At 46.9% G+C, this 22,474-nt stretch overlaps 1 protein-coding gene across 1 annotated transcript in view; it reads left to right on the top strand.

The window, feature by feature from the left end:
* slco3a1a (solute carrier organic anion transporter family member 3A1a) overlaps positions 1–22,474 on the top strand; it is a 140,902-nt gene that overhangs the window by 99,180 nt on the left and 19,248 nt on the right. The window contains exons 3-6 of the mRNA XM_068017642.1: positions 10,834–10,932; positions 12,590–12,859; positions 14,318–14,482; positions 21,708–21,906. Of these exons, the coding sequence (XP_067873743.1) occupies positions 10,834–10,932; positions 12,590–12,859; positions 14,318–14,482; positions 21,708–21,906 (733 nt within the window). The remainder of the gene's footprint in view (positions 1–10,833; positions 10,933–12,589; positions 12,860–14,317; positions 14,483–21,707; positions 21,907–22,474) is intronic.

Here is a 22,474-nt window from a genome sequence, read left to right as displayed (position 1 = left end):
TCAATTAATTTTACAAGCCTGTTGTGTTACCTTAAGTATTTCAGGTTTTGTGCACAAAGAACAAGCTACTTCAAGATGGCTGGTGCAGAATTGCTAGACCTGGAGGTCAGAATCCTGTTTTCTTCAACAGAGCCTTCCAAACCAACAACCTGTACCACCTAGAAGGACAAGGGCAGCATGGGAACACCACCCCTGCAAGTTCCCCTCCAAGATGCACACCATCCTGACTTGGAACTATATCGCCGTTCCTTCACTGTCGCTGTGTCAAAATCCTGGAACTCCCTTCCTAACAGCACTGTGGGTGGCCACATGGCCTGCAGCGATTCAAGAAGGCAGCTCACCACCATCTTCTCTAGGACAATTAGGGATGGGCAATAAATGCTGGTTTTACCAACATCCCAAGAACGAATTTTTAAAAAATGTCCCATCTGAAATTGTGCTTTCCCCCATATAGGGATTGTGCTGGAAACTCCTGCTGCTTTCCTCTCAGAAGAGTTATATTGGATGCATGGTTTTAATAGAGGGCTTCCACTGTCACAGTGAATGCTGGGATAGGTCAGTATCCATTGCGGAACTCTTTTTTTACTTTCTCTCTGTCTCCAGCTGGGCTGTGAGGAGAGAAAAAGAAAGACAGAAAATGGGAGAGAAAGTGAACGGAAAAGGAGCAGGGAAAAGAAGGAAATGAGAGTTATGCATTAACTCCACTTTGGCCCATATCGCAGAGGTAACTTGCAGATATAAGTAAAGGCAAGTGAGTCGATACCATGGGCGTACGGCGTACAGATGCAAATTTCCAGCTGTGAGAACTACTTGCAGACCATTTACTCCATTGGGATGTGCAGCTCAACAACCACACAATAGAAATATTGCGCACAACAATATAGTGCACCGTGTCATAAACTGCAGCAAACTATGTAAAATTCAAGATCCTTCCTCCTTGGATCACCCCCTTGCAGTGGTGTTCCATGTGGTTTGCCTTCGAAGGATGTAGACAAGTGCTACATGCCTGCTCAGTGGATTATATGCTTCTGAGGAAAAAGGTTCGTGGCAGAAGAGATAAATTTCATGCTGCATTCGGCATGGTTAGAAAAGCTTTGATCTTAGTCAGAATAATCTCTGAATATTAAAATCTGGCATTTTTAGGTCAGTCCTTATTAATTAGAAGCCTCAGGTTTTTCTAAACATCTGTCAGCCTTATTTTAATATGCAATTTCTTCAGTGCCTTGGGTCAAAGAGATGCAAATGAGACCACAGTTTTTGAAGTAGGTTGAGGGAGAGAGAAAAGAAAGCGAGGAGAGAGATTAGGGGAAATACTTCAGCATGAGATGAGGAGGGATCTGATTCATCGGTTAATACTGATGTGCTGTAAAGTGCTTTGGATTTATTTGAGCTCTGCTATATGGGGAAGGGTTTTGTGATCTGTACAAGGGTGCTTGGGCCTGTAGGGCAGCTAATGGAGAATCAAATGTTCGACTGCCTTACGGCTGCAGTGGGGTTCAACCTGATTGCTTGTGAGTGCTGATATTGTGCCGAGAAAAAGGCTGGGGTGTGAGCGTAAAGACCTAAAGGTTATTCTGTTCACTAAATTGAAGAATCAATAGACAGAGAGCGACAGAAAAAATTCAATCTCCTCACAATAACAAGGAAGAAGGTAAAGAAATAACTTGCATTTCTATAGTACCTTGGGGCATTGCAAAGCACTTCATAGCCAATGAAGTACTTTTGAAGTGGAGCTGCTGGTGTACTATAGGAAATTTGGTAGACAATTTGCGCACAGCAAGCTCCCACAAACAGCCATGTGACAATGACCAGATAAGCTGATTTTTTACAATGTAGATTGAGCGATCAATATTAGTCAGGACACCGAGGAGAAGTCCCCTGCTCGTCTTCATCTTTTACGTCCACCTGAGAGGGAAGGGGAGGCCTCGGTTTAACATCTCACCTGAAAGAGGGGCACCTCCCACAGTGCTGCATTGGAGTGTCAGCCTATATTTTGTGCTTAAACCTCTGGAGTGAGACTTGAACCCACAAACTTTTTTTTATTATTTGTTCGTGCAATGGGGCATCGCTGGCAAGGTCAACATTTATTGCCCATCACTAACTGCCCATGAGAAGGTGGTGGTAAGCTGCCTTCTTGAACTGCTGCAGTCCTTGGGTTGTAGGTACACCCACAGTAAAGGCCTGCTACTCAACCCGAACCTGATGGGACCTGATGACATGTGTCAGGTATGGGTCGGGTCGGGTCACTCTTCCGAGTCCGGCTATCGGGCTCAGATCAGGTCGGGCTGGGTCCGGGTCGGACACACACTGTACTACATTTTGCTCTGCTGGGAGGGAAAGGTAAGTTGAGTAAGTACGCGTCAAAATTTGAAAAGCCTGCCTGAGCTAGGAGTGCGGGACGTCACGGAGGGAAACTGAGTCTGCGCAGTGAGTGAGTGAGTGTCTCTATGACGTCATTGCGCTCATGCTGCAGCTTCCTTCCATTCCATCCATCCAAAAGTGGTAAATAGACTATGGTCGGGTCGGGTCGGGTCGGGCGCGGGTTGGGTCAGGTGAGGGAAAGAATGGAAGGAATCGGGCCGGGTCGGGATCGGGTCCGATGTTCTTCTGTCAGGTCCGGGTCAGGGTTTTTTTTCCAGACCCGAGCAGGCCTTTAACCCACAGTGCTGTTAGGAAGGGAGTTCCAGGATTTTGACCCAGCGACAGTGAAGGAACGGCGATATAGTTCCAAGTCAGGATGGTGTGTGACTTGGAGGGGAACTTGCAGGTGGTGATGTTCCCATGCATCTGCTGCCCTTGTCCTTCGAGGTGGTAGAGATCACGTGTTTGGAAGGTGCTGCCAAAGGAGCCTTGGTGAGTTGATGTAATGCATCTTGTAAATGGTGCAAACTGCTGCCACTGTGTGTTGGTGGTGGATGGTGTGAATGTTGAAGGTGGTGGATGGGGTGCCAATCAAGCAGGCTGCTTTGTCCTGGATGGTGTCAAGCTTCTTGAGTGTTGTTGGAGCTGCACCCATCCAGGCAAGTGGAGAGTATTCCATCACACTCCTGACTTGTGCCTTGTAGATGGTGGACAGGCACTGGGGGAGTCAGGAGGTGAGTTACTCAGCACAGAGTTCCTAGCCTCTGCCCTGTTGTTGTAACCACAGTATTTATGTGGCTACTCCAGTTCAGTTTCTGGTCAATGGTAACCCCCAGGATGTTGATAGCGGGGGATTCAGTGATGGTAATGCCACTGAACATCAAGCGGAGATGTTTAGATTCTCTCTTGTTTGAGACAGTCATTGCCTGGCACTTGTGTGGTGCGAATGTTATTTGCCACTTATCAACCCAAGCCTGGATGTTGTCCAGGTCTTGCTGCATCTGGACACGGGCTGCTTTAGTATCTGAGGAGTTGCGAATGGTGATGAACATTGTGTACTTCTGACTTTATGATGGAGGGAAGGTCATTGATGTAGCAGCAGAAGATGGTTGGGCCTAGGACACATCTGGTAACAGAAAATGGTAGAGTGTGGCTTTTTCAAACTGAAGTGAAAGCAACCAATGCTGGGAATGCAGAGCAGGTTAGTCTGTATCTGAAAAATATGTTAACATTTCGGACGGGTCTGACCTAAGGACCGATGGTGGATGCTGGGGTTAAAAACAAATTCAGAAACAGGCAGAGAGAAAAAAGATGAAGTGACATCCTCGATCTGCTGTGTGTCGCCACTTTGTAAATCCTTATGAATAGGTTTACAATTTCCTTACACATAATGCAGAGCAAATCTTCCCAGTGTGGCTGAATTTTTAGATGGCCTTTTCGTATGGAAGGTCCTTGCTGTTTGGTGTAGCTGCATTAAGCTAATATCTGTTGGGAGCACAATTTTCATGTGGCCCTGTCACTGAGAGAGGCTGGCCCTCTAGTGGCCCATTTAATTTTGCAGCACCAACAATAGACTCGAATGTAAGTGAAATGGTGTTTGCTGCTGCAGCCTGAATACTGCATTCCACATCTGCAATATAAAGGGTCTCTGCTGGTTTAGGCTTGGGCTGATAAGTGACAAGTAACATTCGCGCCATACCAAGTGCCAGGCAAAGACCATCCCCAACAAGAGAGATCTAGCCACCTCCCCATGACATTCAATGGCATTCCCATTGCTGAATCCCCCCAGATTCAACATCCTGGGGGGGGGGGGGGGGTTACCATTGACCAGAAACTTAACTGGACCAGTTTTATACAGTTTTACTGTGGCTACAAGAGCAGGTTAGAGGCTGGGAATTCTGACTCCCCAAAGCCTGTCCACCATCCACAAGGCACAAGTCAGGAGTGTGATGGAATACTCTCCACTTGCCTGGATGGGTGCAGTCCAACATCGCTCAAGAAGCTCGACACCATCCAGGACAAAGCAGCCCGCTTGATTGGCACCCCATCCACAAACATTCACTCCCTCCACGACTGATGCACGGTGGCAGCAGTGTGTACCATCTACAAGATGCACTGCAGCAACTCACCAAGGCTCCTTCGACAGCACCTTCCAAACCCACGACCTCTACCAACTAGAAGGACAAGGGCAGCAAATGCATGGGAACACCACCGCCTGCAAGTTCCCCTCCAAGTCACCCAGCAGCCTGACTTGGAACTATATCACCGTTCCTTCACTGTCGCTGGGTCAAAATCCTGGAACTCCCTTCCTAACAGCACTGTGGGTGTACCTACCTCACATGGACTGCAGCGGTTCAAGAAGGCAGCTCACCACCACCTTCTCGAGGGCAATTAGGGATGGGCAATAAATGCTGGCCTGGCCAGCGTCGCCCACATCCCGTGAATGAATAAAAAAAAAACTCAGTAGCCATCCCCTCTGCCCCGCCCTCCACTCCCCAACCCATCATAAATCAGCGATTGAGTTTTCACACTGGGCTGAATCATAGAATGATACAAAACCAAAGGAGTCCATTCGGTCCACCATGCCTGTGCCAGCTCTTTGAAAGAACAATCCAATTCATCCCACTCCCCTGCCCTATTCCCGCAGCCCTGCAATTTGTTCCCCTGGAAGTATTTATCCAATTCCCTTTTGAAAATTGAATCTGCTTCTGCCGCCATTTCTGACAGTATTTTCCAAATGACAACAACTCACTGCGTACAAAGCATTTCCCCTCATCTTGCCTCTGGTTCTTTTGCCAGTTGCCTTAAATCTTTGGCCCTTCGGCCAGTGAAAACAGTTTTTCCTCATTTATTCTTTCAAAATCCTTCATGAAGCCCCACTTCAGGATTTAAATGCAGTTCTGAAGGGGTATATTCAGAACTGCTGCCCTTCATATGCAATGCTTAACTCTCTCACTCACTCACTCAGAGTTCTCCCAGTGTGCTGGCCAACATTCCACTCTCAATAAAAATCGCTAAAAACAGGTCAATGGTTATTCATCTCATGGCCATTGGTGGGATCTTGAGCTGTGCAACATAACTACAACAGTCACTTTGATGTACTTTGTTGTACATCAAACAGTTTGAGAGTCTGCTGCGAGAAATGATAGTCAGACTCAAGCTGTCGGTCACTGCCTCGTACAGACGACTGCCGACTTCAGTTACTGTGCCCTAGACTTTCCCCAGACACCAGGAAGGTCCACAGCCAGAAAACAAAAAAGTTTCATTGTAATTTTGTTTTTTAAAAAAACCATCATGCGCTCACAATTTTACCTGGTGCTGTTTGGGAATCTACAGGCACAATTTTCGATTCCCGTCGGAGCAGGACTGGAGACGGGAAGGCCTGACTATTGACATTGGAAAGCGGCGTGCCAGTTTGGCGGCATTGTTCCTGCCTCTGGCCATTTTAGTACGGGCGGGGTTGGCAGGGTGTTGGCTACCCGCCCACAAGTCAATTAAAGGGCCAATTTGCTGAGGCCAACTGGAAAATTCCAGTCGGTCTGAGAGCCCCCCACAGCAACTGATGCCCTGCCCAGGGATGGAGGCTGTTTCCCAGAACCAGACCGGGGCCCAGCGATTCATCTAACATTGCTCAACAACCCTCCCCCCTCCACCCCCCCCCGCTCTCCCCATGGCTGCAATCACAAGATCGCCTCCTACTGGCCCTCCAGCCTCGGGGAAATCACTCACTCTCCTTAATTCGACGGCAAGCGGGCTCCCTGGCTGCTAATTGGCCGTCCCTTCAAAAATGCATTGGGCATCTGACCCCGGAGTGTCGCAGGGTCGGGACCCGGAAATGTACCCGACATTGGGGTCTCAACCCCAGAACAAACATTCTACCCCGTGTCTCAGAAAAGACCCACCACCCACTGCCACAACAACTTAATACTACTATTTCCTACTAACTACTTCTACTGCTACTGACTACTACTTAAATTTATTTAGCACCTTTAATGTAATAAAACATCCCAAAGAGCTTCACAGGAGCGATTATCCAACAAAATTTGACACCAAGCCACATAAGGAAATATTAGGACAGGTGAGGTTGGGTGAAAGAGGTAAGTTTTAAGGAGCATCTTAAAGGAGGAAAGAGAGGGAGAGCGGCTGAGGGGTTTAGGGAAGATATTCCAGATTTTACGGCCTTGGCAGCTGAAGGCACGGCCACCAATGGTGGTGCGATTAAAATCGGGAAGCTCGAGCTGGAATTAGAGGAGTGCAGAGATCGCTGGAGTGTTGTTAGGCTGGAGGAGATTACAGAGATAGAGAGGAAGCCAGGCTATGATGGGATTGGAAAACAAGGATGAGAATTTTAACATCGAGGCGTTGCCAGACCAGGAGCCAGTGTAAGTCAGTGAGCAGAGGGGTGAAGGGTGAACGGGACCTCGTGCGAGTTAGGACACGGGCAGCAGAGTTTTGGATGACCGAGAGTCACAGCAGCAGAAACCATGACAAACAGAACCACATCCACCTCCAACACTTCTTCATAACATCAGATGTGTCCAAGTAGGCAAGATAAGAACATCGGGACGGTAGACTGAGCAGCAAGCCTCTCTGTCTCTCGAACCCTCTTTTCTCCTTTAAGACGTTCCTTAAAACCCACAGTTCATGAAAATGTTTGATACATGAATGTTGAGCGATGAGATGAACAAAAATATAGTCAAAGAGCTAGGCTTTGAAGATGGATGAATGGCAGATGTTGCTGTATTTGTGTGGACGATACAAACGAAACTGGTCACAGAAGGTTAGGTTTGTCATTACAAGCACAAACACCAGTTTAACCATTGCAACGAGCGAGTTAAGAAGTTGGAGGGTTTTCGGGAGAGTTCCAGAGAGTGGGGGCAAGGCAGCTGAAGGCCCAAAAGCTAAAGCTTCCAAATTTGCCAAACTAATGTCAATCCAAATCCACATTTCTTTCTGTTCAAGTACTGGAAGCTTTGCTTTCAGAATATAGTTGGAATATCCGTATCACACTTGATGATATTAGTTACTGATTAGGCAGAATATCAGCCTGCATTCACATCGCTAACTCTTTATTCTTGCAATTTGTTGCTTAATTTGAAATAAATAAATTCTTTAAAAACCCGCCAGGCCATTTTGTTTAATAGAGGGCTTTCACCGCTGCTGTGAATGCTGGGATAGCCCAGGCTCCATAGCAAGAGACAAAGCTTGTAAACCCTACAGCATCGGGAGAACTATGAAAAGAAAAACAGAAATACAGAAAAAAGCGGAACAGGGAAGGACAGGGAGAAGATTCCATTAATGGCATATCCATGTATCAGGGCACAGCTTGTACTTTTGGGTTGGGGTGATACCTCGGCTTTATAACCCTGCGACTGAAAATCTAAGAACTAGACTTTGACCGCTCTGTGTGAAGTTTCCAGCTACTGGAATAACCCAGCCTCATTCAGCACAAGCAATCTGTAAGACATGGAGTAAAGCTCAGTCGAAGCAGACCTAGCTGACCAGCAGATGGCAGCAAGACACTGTAAGATGTTGTTCACCAGCTCCTGTATCTAGGAAAGATTTCACTGAGGCTCTGTTGTGTTCCACCCACCTCATTCAGCATCTCTTTTCCAGTTAGGCTTAACAACAGGAATTGTTTCGGGGAAAGGGCAGCAGGTGTGACACCAGCAGCAGAGTGAGTCTCTATTGTTTTTTTAAAATTTTACCGGGGCTGTGCTGTTGTCTGAAGAGACGTGTGAAGTGCACATGGTCATGCCTTGTGTTTGCCAAAAGGTGATGAAAAGGTGGGCCAAGCACTATTCAAGGTGGGTGATGCTTCTTCAGCTGAATGACACAATGAAAGGGGTAATGGAGAGTCCTTGAAGGAAAACCTTCCAACCAGTTATATTGATACCATTGTCAGGTTTGGGGTATTGTTACGACCGAGGTGAGAGGAGTGCACTGTTTATTCTAGTTCCACTTCTCCACAGGCCACAACATATATTTAAATTTTCACACTTACTGATACGGTCAGTCATATACTCTATTTTCCCAAAATCAAACACACCAACCAGGTTTCTTTAATAAACAAAAAAAAAATCAGTTTATTATAAAACAAGTCTTATTCAGTAAGGAAATAAAGCATTAGCACACAGATTGAAATATTACAGTTCCCCTTTTACCTTAGTCCCCTCACACTCACACACACGCACGCTGGTTAACTGGAAAAATAAAGGGATTTTAGTTTAGAGCTCTGTTACAGACAAAAAAAACACACGGGTTGAATACTTGCTCATTCTTGAAGAAACAGCAAATGAGCTATGTTGTGTTCCAAAACTGGCATACAGTCTGGCCCCCGAGTGCACATAGACCAGTCACTGGGATCTTTTAGGTCAGTTCTTTTCAGGCAACCTTGAGAATTAATTTAGCAGGCTTTTCTTCAAAGACAGAAGACGAGATGAGTTGACACAGTGGACTTCTCAGGGTCTCTTAGAGAGGTGCTGGAAAGCTGATTTGGTTGGTGGTCTTCTCCTTCCTTCGGAATTCTCTTCTCTCCTTGGAGGATCATATTAATGAATCCCCTAGGGGATAGGTATCGACTTACCAAAGACACCAGGGATACTCCAGAGTCGATTCTCTGCAGTGTCCAGATCTCTCTAGCAGATAGATGCCAGGAGCTCCAGTTCCTCAACTTTAATTCCTCAATTTTGTTCCTCAACAAATACAAGAGCGGCGGCGCAGTGGCTAGCACCGCAGCCTCACAGCTCCAGCGACCCGGGTTCGATTCTGGGTACTGCCTGTGCAGAGTTTGCAACTTCTCCCTGTGACCACGTGGGTTTTCGCCGGGTACTCCGGTTTCCTCCCACAGCCAAAGACTTGCAGGTTGATAGGTAAATTGGCCATTATAAATTGCCCCTAGTATACCTAGGGGGAAGGTGGGGATGTGAGAGAGTAATGGGATTAATGTAGGATTAGTATAAATGGGTGGTTGATCGTCGGCACAGACTCGGTGGGCCGAAGGGCCTGTTTCAGTGCTGTATCTCTAAATAAAATATATAAGAGCACTTTCAAAAGTCCAGCATAAGGGGTCGAAAGGCTTCCTTATGTGTTGTAAGATTCTATGAAGAGAAAGGATGTATTTTGTAAGAAACTGTCTGGATGGCATGACAGTCAATCCAAATAAATTCCGCTCCGGATATCCAGCACCATTGGGCTCAGTGTGATTTATTCCTGTCACTCCTCTCACCATTAGAGATTGTTTTCCATGCTGTGCTCTCCTAAACCTATGCTTCTCGGTGCTCCTCCAGTGGCTGGAGGCAGTGACATGTCTGGGTGTTGTTGTATGATTGCCTTTAAGAGTGATATCCCTTTAAGATCTTAGTATGCTAATGAGCCAAGTACTAGGATGTAGTCATGTGACTCAAAGCCAAAGTCACTCTGCAACTGTAATACCCAAAGTGAGGTTCTGTAAATAGTTTGCTCTGTACTATGTGTAATTGTTTAGCTGTTAATAAACTTGTTTGAGATCTTCAGCAAATTGGACTCCACGCATCTCATTTATGTTGCATCAGACAACATAAAAAAAACCCATGACAGCTGTCACTGCGAGTCTATTGGGATTGAGACTCCGTCTCCTAGTTCTGGGCTATTAGTTAATCTGTGTGAATGGCTCTGCCACCCTCACTAATCCTGCCCGCTTTGTGCCACTTCTTCAGTCATTTGAAGAGTGGAGAGGGTGGTTTAAAGTCGTCCTGGGACACAGCCGATGTATGCTTCTCCTGGGCTCTGTCTCAGTCTGTCCTCCGTAATGCGGTGAATAATGTGCGGGATTTCAGGAGCAGTATTTAGCCGGTCAACTTCATCAACTTGAAGAAGTTTCAAATCAATATTTCTGGGGAAATGGAAACCGTTTCTTCACATCCTTCGTAACTCTTATTCCAAAAGTGCAGACAGCTACCACTAGATGGTACCAAAGCTCCAGCCCATGATGGGCACTGTAATACGTGACTAGCAGGGGACACTCAGTAAACTCATAGTCACCAGGACAGCACCATTGCTGAGCACAAGAGGGTACTGTACTCCAGCTTAGAGGGAACAAAGTGCAAGTTTCTCTCGGTGTGTACAGGTTGTTGCACGGAAGCTTGACCACTCAGTCACTTGCCCAGTCTAGTGTTCCCCAACATAAAGATCATGGGACTGTCCCTGTTGTGAACCTTTGGCAAAGGGAGGGAATGTACTTTACAAAGACTTGTAGAAGAGCGAAAGGGCATACTGTAACAGTGTGTCAATACGACAGAAATCCATTGCAAATCTCCATGTTAATGGCTGCGGATCAGGTAATATCACATGACCGTGTTTTAGGTGTGTCGGCCATTAGTGCAATATTAATTCTCAGCTAAGCTCCACGGTTCATCCCACAGGACTCAATGTGGGAGAAAGAACAAAATGAAACTAATTGCCGCCTCACTTTGTGTTTCGTCCTTGTTTTAGGAATTCTCTTCACCACGCTGGTTTTCGGCCCTGCCTGCGGTTTCATCCTGGGCTCGCTCTGCACCAAGGTCTATGTGGACGCAGTTTTCATTGACACAAGTACGTGAGGTCGTCCTGACACTAGTGTTTGGCTTATACTTTTTGTCCCATTCATTTATTTTTTCTCTTCTCCTGCTGTTGTTTAACACATACGTTGTCAGCACTGCTTGGGCTCTCAGCCAAAGAATTGGCTTCCGGAATGAGGGGTTTTCAGTCACAGGCAGATCTCTCCATGTCCTCAGCGCACAGACGTGCAATCATGCACAGACATACGTACACACACACACACACATGTACATAAACACACAGACACACACACACAGGGCTGGATTTTGTGCTGGAGGTGGGGCTGCCAGCACCAGGACAAAAAGGCAGTGGGAACACGGCTTCTGCCTTTCCCCCCCGCCCCCCACTTGGAGCGATCCTCTGGTCTTTTTGTGTCAAAGTTTTTAGGAGGCGGGATCCCTATTCCTTCAAAGACTTTAAAGGTTTGGGGACCCACCTCCAAGTGCTGCGGGCCAATCAGAGGGCCGGCAGCTCAGCAGTATCGGCTGCGCCACCAGGACCGGTGGCCACTGCCGGTACTGCCGAGGCCTCGGACACAAATCCAGTGCTGGAATCCCGGACAAGGGGTGGGTGAAGCCAGGTCGCTGGGGCCGGTCCGGAAGGCCCCAGCAAGGAGGGGTGGGGGTGTGGTTATTCAGTCCAGGGGGCGGGAAGGACCCAGGGGGGAAAGTGGTTCCCGGTGGGGGTCGTCCATTCGCCACAAATTGCCCATGAATGAGGGACCCGCCCAAGCACGCAGGAAAGGTGCCTTGTTTTACAAGGCGTCCTCCGTGTGCGGCTGAGACCACTTCCCCACCCCCCCCCCCACCTCTGGTAAGATCCCAGCAGGGGCGGGAAGATGCCCTTAAGTGTCTGTTAATAGGCCACAACAGGGCCTCAATTTGCCTCTGGGCGGGAAAACCCCATCGACGGCCTATCCCGCCCCCGGGAAGATCGCTAGGCGACGGGCCCGCGATTCTCCGTGCCCCCTCCTGCTTCCAATCCCGCCTTGGGGCGGGAGGGGGGTGGGGGGCATAAAATCCCGGCCACAATTTCCAGCAGAGATCCCTGGGCAGTGATCTGGAGCGAGAATCCTCACTGATTTCTTTCCCCCTCTTTAGTCTGGGTATTCTGGATAATGATCTGTAGTCCTCATTCTGCTGTCCCAGTTGAGATCAGCTAACATCACAGGCTGGGAATCAAACTAGGTACCTTCCTGCCTTAAGCTGCTCAGTTTCACACCAATTGGCGCATCTGAGGAGAGGTAGAGACACAGAGAATTTTAGGGAGGGTATTCTAGAGCTTAATACCTCGCCGGTTGCAGGCCCGGTTGCTCAGAGTGGGTTGAAGGAAGTGGGGGGTTTGCACAGAGGCCAGAATTGGAGGAGAGCAGTGATCTTGGAGGGCTGCAAGAGGTCACACAGACAGGGAAGGGCGAGGCCATGGAGGGATTTGAATACGAGGGTGAGAATTTTAAATGTGAGACGTGGGTGAAACAGCCAACTAATTCACAGCAAAATCTGTGGCCTGCTCCCTGATCTGGTCTCCATCTGATTGAGACAGTGATTCAGGTTAAGGATCAATTGATAAGAAATGTTGCCATCCCCCTAAGCTTCAAAAAATATTTATGTGGATTTGATTGTTGTTTTGAGTGTTTTATCTTTTATTGCAGGTAAACTGGATATATCACCCGAGGATCCTCGCTGGATTGGGGCCTGGTGGGGAGGTTTCCTGCTTTGCGGCGCTTTACTCTTCTTCTCGGCCCTTTTCATGTTTGGGTTTCCGCAGTCCCTGGCCATCAAGAACGACAGGATGACAGAGAGTGAGCAAGCCATGCTTCCGCAGAACATACCTCAGGAGTTTGAGAGACTGAAGCCCAGCAACGGAGTGGCAGAGCACCTCCATCCCGCCAACAGTTCTTCCTGCTTCCAGCAGCTGCGAGGTTAGTGAAGATGCACCCTCACCCACCCCGATGCCTCGGTTGGTGAGTGTGCCCCCACCCGGTGAGGCAACGAGTCGGCCCTGCGCCCTCCCCTGCACCCCCTCACCCCCCCCCCCCCCCCACTGTTTAGAAAGCTGAGATTCCACATGCACAGGCCTGCGGGCAGTGTCATCTCAGTTGTAATTCGTCCACCCCCAACTCGGGCTGACACAGGCGTGGGCGCCATAACGAAAGATGCAGATTCCTATGGAAACGTACCCACAACGAGGGTGCAAAATCTAAACAAAAACCTGTGTGTTGTTTCCTCCCACTCCTCTCAGACACTGCGACCGTCACTCTATAAACAGCAGCATGGGATCCATGCAGAGCCATTGCTATTGACTCTTTCTGGACTATTCCCTCTCCTCCTTGAATGCTAGAGTCCAAACTGTTCTGGGACTCAGTGCCTCTTCATAATGGAATGGGCGATATAGGGAACTCACAGGCTTGAAACCAACCTCAAACCTTGCACTGAAATCTCCATTTAACTTGGTTTATAATACAACCCTTAATTATTTTAGTTCAATTACATCATACAAAAGTCTCATAACTACAGAAGAAGCCTTGGTTTTCTTTCTGGGTGTACCAGGAGCTTTACTCAAGGAATATCCCCCTCCCCACTTCCCTTGTCAGCTATGCCTCAATGTGTAGCCTCTTAGGCAATAGATTATAGGTTCAAGTCCCACTCCAGAGAATTGTGTGTAAACTCTAGGCTAGTGCTCCAATGCGGTGTGGAGGGAGTGCTACACTGTTGGAGGTGTTATTTTTCAAACGAGACGTTAAAGCAATGCCACGTCTGCCTTCTCAGTTGCACATAAAAGATCCATGTTGCTGTTCTAAGAGCAGAGGAGTTCACCCCAGTGTCCTGACCAATATTTGTCCCTTAACCAATAGATGATCTGCTCATTTATTTCATCACTGTGTGTAAATTGGCTGCCGTAGTTCCTACATTACAACGTTGACTACACTTCAAAGAAAAAGTACTTCATTGGCTTTTGTGCGCTTTGGAGGTCATGAAAGATGCTATCTAAATGCAAGTCTTTGTTTCTTTTAAATCTGTTACTAACCAGATAATCTATTTTTAGTGATGTTGATTGAGGGATAAATATTGACCAGGACACCACGGAGAAACTCCTCAACTCTTCTTCGAAATAGTGTCAATAGTGCTTTTACGTCCACCTGAGAGGGCAGACGGGGCCTTGGTTCAACATCGCTGAGCTCAGGTTCTTCTGGCGAAGGGCTAGTATTTATCTATGTGCGTTTAGTCATGTCTGTTTAATGGGGAATGAAAATTAAACCCAATGCATCAGAAATATAAAGTTTGAAACTGGCTGTTGTTAGGCTGCTTGCCAGTGATGAATGAATCTGTCTGTAGGCTGAATGGGGCCTGACTGTCAGGGTGCATTTTTCCTGTTCCAGTGATTCCTAAGGTCACCAAGCACTTGCTGTCGAACCCGGTGTTTACGTGCATCGTTCTTGCTGCCTGTATGGAGATCGCTGTGGTGGCCGGATTCGCTGCGTTTCTCGGTAAATACCTCGAACAGCAGTTCAACCTCTCTGCCTCCTCCGCCAATCAGCTTCTGGGTAAGTGAGACCACAGGGATACCCATTGTGCCAGGCTGTGATGCCAGGGGGCTTTTTACTCATACAGCTTAGAGATGATGCTGCTGATATTAGGGAGGAGCCTTTAATCTGTTCTGAGACCTTTCTCTGCTGTAAAGGGTTAAAATAGAGGCTTCTTCAGAATGAGTGTCTTCAGAATGTTGCAGGTCTGTTCACTAATTACCGGCCACACTCATTTCTAGCCTCATGTCTTTGTGATTGCATGACTGATAGTTTACAAGTGTGAAGAATGACAATAGTGACTTAGATGTGTACATCTTTGAACTACTGTCACTTGTGTTCATTCTAGTGTTATGAACAAGCTAGGGAGATGTGAACAGTTGAGCACATTCCTGGGACCAAAACCTGGGAGGAGTGTGTAGCCAAGGTACAACACAAGCTGAGCATGTGGGAGCAGTGATCTCTCTCCATTGTGGATAAGAACCTGGTCATCAGGTGCGAGGCATTCACGTTGTTGCTGTACGTGGTGCAAGTCTGGCCCATACCCCACTCCTGCGCTGTGGCGGTCACCCGAGCCACTTTCCTCTTCGCCTGGGGATCCAAAATGGACCGGGTCCGGAGGGACACGATGTTCAAACCTCTAGACAAGGGCGGGAAAAATGTACCCAACGTCGCCCTCATCCTGATGACTACCGTCGTGTGCGGCTGCATCAAGCTGTGTGTAGACCTCCAGTACGCAAACTCCAAGTGTCACTACGTGCTGAGGTTCTATCTGTCCCCGGTGTTGCGAAGGATGGGCCTGGTCACATTGCCGCGGAACGCTCCATGCAGTTGGACCGTGCCGTACCACCTATCCTTCGATCCTTCGTGGAGCAATTTCTGCGGAAAAACACCTTTGACCACTGATCCATCAGGCAGTGGTCTGCACGGAATGTCCTCAAGGTCCTACGGGAAAAGGAGATGGTGGATCCTGTCGGATGGTTCCCCGAGCAAACCGCAAAAGTCATTTGGCGGAATGCCTCATCACCAGAACTTTCAAACAAGCACCAAGATGCAGCTTGGCTGGTAGTGAGAAGAGCCCTCCCCGTCAGATCCTTCCTGCACACCTGAAGTCTCACACCCGAAGTCTCACCCCCTTTGCACAATGCCCTCACGGTGGCTGTGGTGGGGAAGAGACGGTTGCCCACCTCCTCCTGGAATGTGTCTTTGCAAAGCAGGTGTGGAAAGAGATGCAGTGGTTTTTGTCAAGGTTCATCCCAAGCAGCTCTGTAACACAGGAGTCTGTGCTCTACGGGCTGTTCCCAGGGACGCACACCGAGACAAACATCAACTGCTGCTGGAGGACTATCAATTCGGTGAAAGACACCCTTTGGTCTGCCCGAAACTTGCTGGTCTTCCAGCGCAAAGAGTTGTCCACCACCGAATGTTGCAGACTGGCACATTCCAAGGTCCAGGACTACGTGCTGAGGGACGCACTAAAGCTTGGGGCAGCCACAGCAAAGGCTCAATGGGGAAAGACTGCAGTGTAAGGTCCCCCACCAAGCTGAACTGAGGGGCTGGATCCATGGGAAACCCCTCGAACTGTATCGGGAAAATTTTCGTTTGCTGTAAAATGTATATGGCATGAAAAATGAAATGGAAGGGTTGTGAGGCAACTCACTCCTGTATTGAAGGAAACTGACCTCCTTTGCACTGTTTGTAATTTTTGACTTGGTGCAGTTTGGAACTGTTTTGTCATGTATTTTTTACAGATTTTAATGAATAAAGTATATTTTGGAAATAAAAAAAAAATTCCCGGACGTTTCGGCCTTTGCAGCTGTGCTGGGATCTGAGTACCATTTTAAATTTCCTCACAATACTATGTGGAGGAGGCTTGTATGAAGGATAAACTCCGGCAGAGCCCAGTTAAGCCAAATGTTTCAAAGTCCACTTAATTTCATGCAGTTCACTCCAGTGCCTGACTTGAGCTGTGCTTCTCTCATGACAGAAAGGGCAGGTTGAACAGTTCAAAGGTCGAGTAGTTCAAGTAAAATTAGGATTTCTAGAATAGTGGTGCTTGTATCTGTCATAACTCCATGGGGTTTAATGGAGTGTGATAACCGGTTAGTTTAAATTTAAGATGAAGCATAGTGTCTCCTGTGTAATAATTATGTATATCGTTGAGTAGATAGAATTATGTGTCTTTAATATGCATGCATTGTCATTTATATTTTATCAGCTCCACAATGACCTATCTGGTAAATGCCCATCGTTTAACTGAGCTGCACACACAGAGGATCTGAATTCAGTTCCGACTGTTGACTGAACTAGCGGTGGGCACCAGTTGGTGCACTGCTTAGCCTCAGTGTTCCTGTGTAGGGAGAGGGACACTCAGCTAGGGCTCCTGCCCCTCATCACTACCCTGTGATTCCTCCCGGAAAGTGGCATTGCACAGACGTTGGGCAAGGCTGTGATATCAGCATGGTTAACTATCTCCCATCTGCTAAAGCCCCCATCTCCTCTCCCTTCAGGTTCGAAGGTCATGGTTTTGAGCATACTGAGCACACGACTGGTTTTGTCACCAGATCTGGCTGGAAAACATCAAACACTATCAAGCCTCACTCTCCTCTGCCAAAACAGTCAACATTTTTTTATACATTCACAAGATATGGACGTCACTGACTAGGCCAGCATTTATTGCCTATTCCTAATTGCCCTTGGGAAGGTGGTAATGAGCTGCCTTCTTGAGCCGCTGCAGTCCATGTGGTGTAGGTACTGCCAAGGAGCAGGGAGTTTCTGTTAGGTAGAATATTCCAGGATTTTAACCCAGAACACAACCTTGATTTCTCCGACTCGGGATTACTTCTACTCAAGCACCATCCTCGAGAGCAAAGGTGAATCTGCTGCTCATTCGCCCTGTCCCACAATAGCTCCCGACACGTCCTATTTTACCTTCTAGTCTTCATGTTTAAATCTGTAACATCATGTCTCTGTAACCTGCTCCAGCCCTACAACCTTCAAGAACTGGAAGATGGAGTATAACGTAGGGAAGAATGAAGTTATTCACTTTGGTCACAAGAATAGAAAAGCAGAATATTTTTTAAAAGGTGTGAAACTTTTGTGTCGATGCTGAAAGAGTCTTGGGTGTGCTTGTACAAGGAACACCAAAGGTTAACATGCAGGTACAGCAAGCAATTAGGAAGGCCTTAATTGCAAGGGGATTGGAGTACAGGAATAAGGAAATCTTGCTACAATTATACAGGGTTTTGGTGAGACCACATCTTTAGTACTGTGTGCAGTTTTGGTCTCCACATTTAAGAAAGGATATACTTGCATTGGAGGCGGTACAGCAAAGGTTCACTAGATTGGTCCCTGGGATGAGGGGGTTGTCCTATGATGAGGGGCTGAATAAATTGGGCCTGTATTCTCTGGAGTTTAGAAGAATGAGAGGGGATCTCATTAAAACATACCAGACTCAAAAGGGACTGGATAGGGTAGACACAGAAATTATTACCACTGGTCGGGGAATCTAGAACTAGTCCAGTAACATGGTCTCTTCACAGCGTGGCTCAAACTGACAACCAGCATCTCCAATTTTCATTTTTTTTATTAAAATGTGCCTTATTTTACACAGAAATGTTAAATCAGGAAGCTCATTGCTAATGACACCATCCTTTTACCCAGGGACTTCCTGTGCCTGATGGGCTGAGCAATATTCTGGACTGAGATGAAGAGAAATTACTTCACTCAAAGGGTTGTGAATCTTTGGAATTCTCTATCCCAGAGGGTTGTGGATGCTCCATCATTGAATACATTTAAGGCTGGGATAGATAGATTTTTGGTCTCTCAGGGAATCAAGGGATAAGGCGAGTGGGCGGGAAAGTGGAGTTGAATCCTGAGATCAACCATGATCGTACTGAATGGCGGAACAGTCTTGATGGGCCATATGGTCTACTCCTGCTCCGAGTTCTTGTGTGCTTGAGAAGGTGGTTGTGAGATGCCTTCTTTAATACAACTGAGTGGCTTGTTGGGCCATTTCAGGGAGCAATTAAGAGGCAGCCACATTGCTTTGAGTCTGGAGTCACATATAGGCCAGACCAGGTAAGGACAGCAGATTTCCTCCTCTATAGACATTAATGAACTGGATGAGATTTTCCCCTAAAAATCTGCTAGTTACATGGTCACCATTACTAATACTAGCTTTTTATTCCAGATATGTTTATTAACAGAATTTAAATTCCCTAGCTGCTTAGGTGGGATCTGAACTCATGTCTCTGAATCATTAGTCCAGGCCTCTGGATTACATGGAGTCCAGTAACATAACCACTCTGCTACCATACTCACTTCTTTGACCAAGTTTTTGGTTACTCCATCTAATAACTCCTCCTTTGGGTCGCTATGGATTTTTGTGTTTACAACTCTGTGAAGCACCTTGAGACATTTTCTGATGTGAAAGGTCCTATATAAATAGTGCTATTAGCATGTGCAGGAAGAGGAGAACAAGGGACGCAGCAGGAACTAGAGAAGGAGGGAGAGGGAATAGCAAAGTCAAAGGCCCCAATGAGCAGGCTGGTGGGGGCCCCTCCTGATCAAGCACCCTGTGCCACACGGAGGGCCGCCCCTGAAGTGCAACCCCCCCCCCCAACCGACCCCCTCCCCCTTTGCCTTGCCAGGGCTCAGCCGATTGTCCCTGGCGAGGCCCCAAAAACTTACCTTGGTTCTGGGGCCGCCCTTCACCTTGCTTGCGATGGCTGGGTGTAGTCCCAGCATTGCCCACTGATTGGCTGGCAGCTCCATTAGGCGGGACCTTCTGCCTTAATTAAGGGCCTGGGGAGCGAAAAATCCCAGCCTGGTTCCCCAGGCCCAGCAGAGGAGGGCTCGCCATTGACTTTTCGACCAGTGGGTGGGGCCTCCCGCCCAACGTAAAATTCTGACCAAAGAGAAACAGAAAAGTTTTAGGAGCCAAAAAGTAACCCAGAGTCGGAGAAATCGAGGTTGTTTGCTAGGACATCTAGTTGGAGAATGTTGCTTAGCCCATCAGGCACAGGAAGTCCCAGGGTAAAAGGATGGTGTCATTAGCAATGAACTTCCCAATTTAACATTTTTGCGTTAAAAAAGACACATTTTAATTTTTAAAAATGAGAATTGGAGATGCTGGTTGTCAGTTTGAGCCATGTTGTGAAGAGGAGTTGAGGATAATCCATTGGTTATTTATTAGCGTGGGTAGTGTGAATGAGTGGATGTCATGATCCAGCTGATCACAGGTGACCATCAGCTGTACGGAAACTTCACAATATTAACACTTTAATTGCTGGGCACTTTCACTGTACAGAGTAGAACAGGTTTGCATATTTTAAAGGGTTGTCAAACTGTTTGGAAAAAGCCTTACGAACAATTCTCAAACCTCTCTACCCCACGAACTATGGTACTAGTAAGTCTACAAATGAAAACATAGCTTTCAGTGTCACCTCTCTCTCTCTTTAATCCTTTCCACCAGTTTCTCTAACCTTTATTTCTGTCTGCCTGTCTGTGCTTCTGCTCCATTTATTTCTGTTTCACTCTCTCCTCACTTCTGAATCTGTCCCCTCATTCATTTCAGTTTACATAGAATTTACAGCACAGAAACAGGCCCTTTGGCCCCATCTCTACTGGTGTTTATGCTGGCCCCTCTCTACTACATCTAATTCCATCAGCCTATTCCTTTCGCCCTCATTTGCTTTTCTAGTTTCCCCTCAATGCCTCATTCTGCCACAGAACCATCAAATCCCGAGGTTCCCCCCACCTTATAGCTCAGATTTCTCGGCTGGTTTCTTTCTCTCTCCCTCCTTTTATTCTCTTTTCACCTCTCTCCCATTCTTTCCTCTCCTTTCCTGTAGCATTGAAATGGAACTGAATCCCCATTCAACAGAAGACAAATGAGGTGGACAGATGAATGGAGAGCGGGGATGAAACCAGTGGCAGTGGAATGGGGAGCGGGATTGGAAACAAAGGAGTAGATGAATGGGGAGTGGCGGGGGGCCTGTGTAGATCAAAACTCAGGTTCCTCGTCACTGCCACTTGGACAGGTTGCAAATCATTGGAGTGAGGAAATGGATATTTGGATTCTCTCATTGATGGGAAGCAGTGATCCTGGCTAGTTGCTTCCCCACTGCCTAGCCTAGGGTTACTGAGAGCAGGTTTAGTGCCCCAGTTTCCACTGCCAGGCTGGCATCAGGTTAACTCAGCATTAAATCAGTATGATGGCAAGGACAGGGTTATAACTGCATTTGACACATGTCCCTCTTCCCCACATCACATCCCCCCCTCCCCACAATTGGTGGGCACTCACTATCCATGCTCACAACACGAAGATGGCCACTTGTGTGAGATACCAGAGGGGAGTCAAAGGCTGGGGATCCTCATAGTTTGAACATACGTAAAGGAGGACAGGATAGGACCACCCAGTCCATTGTGCTACTCCCACCAAGACATGATGCAGCCATGCACACCATTGGCCCATCCCATCCCCAGTCAGGTGATCTCTTCAGAGCCCGACTTTTGCTTGATGTTGGCAAGGTGTATGAAAAGTAAAATATACTCTATTAACTGAAAGAAGAGAAACCTGTTTGAGAAATTCATGTTCAACCTCTGGCTGACTTGCTAATGCCAATTCCAGTTGTTGGTCATTGTGTTTAGAGTTTATTGCAGTGGTTTATTGCAGTATGATCGTACTGTGGTTTAGCTGGTCACACTTTTATCTCTGAATCAGAATGTTGTAGATATACGCTCCATACCAAGATCTAAAGCAAATTCATTAGATTCACACTATTGCAGGACTGACAGCTGCATTACCAGAGATGCTTTCATGATACATTAATCAATAGTCCCATCTAGCTATTCAGGTGGACATTAAGAATCCCAAGACATTAAGAATCCCAAATATTTGAAGAACACGGAATGCTTCTCAAGTTCTAGTCAACATTCCTTTCTCAACCGATACTGCTAAAAAGCTAATTAATCTCGTTGCCGTTTATGAGATGGTGCTTGTACAGACTGGCTGCTGTATTTGCCTATACAAAACTACCTCTTCAAAACTAATGCATTATGTCAAGCTCAAGATGTTTTGATTTGATATTGTTTTATTTTAATTATGCCTCTGCGAAGCACCATGGGACAATATTCATTACAGGCGCTATCTAAGTGCAAGCTGCTGCTATTGTATGTGGTAGACAGCCTGTCAGTCCACTGGCTTTTTAATATTGCATTGCGTTCCTCTTTCTATCCACAGGAATGACAGCTATTCCCTGTGCATGTCTGGGCATCTTCCTTGGAGGGCTACTAGTGAAAAAGCTCAGCTTGACGCCCCTCGGTGCTATTAGAATGGCCATGTTAGTTAACCTCGTGTCCACTGCATGCTATATTTCATTTCTCTTTCTGGGATGTGATACTGGACCCATAGCCGGGGTCACTGTTCCTTATGGAAACACGTGAGTACAACGTCTTTAAATTGTGAAACCTATTGCGATGGGCCTTAGCTCATTGTTTGGCCTAATGATTTTGTGGGGGGAGGTTTTCTTTCTTTTTCCGAGATACGGGTCTAGATTTGGGTCAAAAAAAGTAAGTAAGATTGTTCTGCAAGCAAATTCCACGCTTGACTATCAGTGCCCTCCACTGTTTCAAGGCTTGAAATTAAGTTAAGAGTAGGAGAGAGAGCCTTGAGTTAAAGTATAGATTGTAACTTTGCTAGAGCAGGGTCCAAGTTAACTACTTTCCACGGAAAGAAGGATGCAGAAGAGGACAGAGGAATAAAAGACTAGCAGAGACACAGAGCGGAAGAGCAGAGATGGGTAGCAACAGCATCATGAAGAGCATATTCTCTGTGCTGTGTGGAATACCGCAGGAGATTCAGGAGATGTGAATGATTTGGATTTAAGCACAAGGCGGAATAATATGCATACTATATCCGTATTATATTGAACAGCATTTGAAAAAAAAAACTCTGCAATCCTGATCCAGCACAAGAAAGGTAATATATTGTATTAAATGAATAGGGCG

The sequence above is a fragment of the Heterodontus francisci genome, chromosome 38 (genome assembly GCF_036365525.1).
Source record: "Heterodontus francisci isolate sHetFra1 chromosome 38, sHetFra1.hap1, whole genome shotgun sequence".
Taxonomy (NCBI): Eukaryota; Metazoa; Chordata; class Chondrichthyes; order Heterodontiformes; family Heterodontidae; genus Heterodontus; species Heterodontus francisci.
Note: the sequence above shows the minus strand (reverse complement) of the source record. Positions and strands in the feature narration are given on the sequence as shown.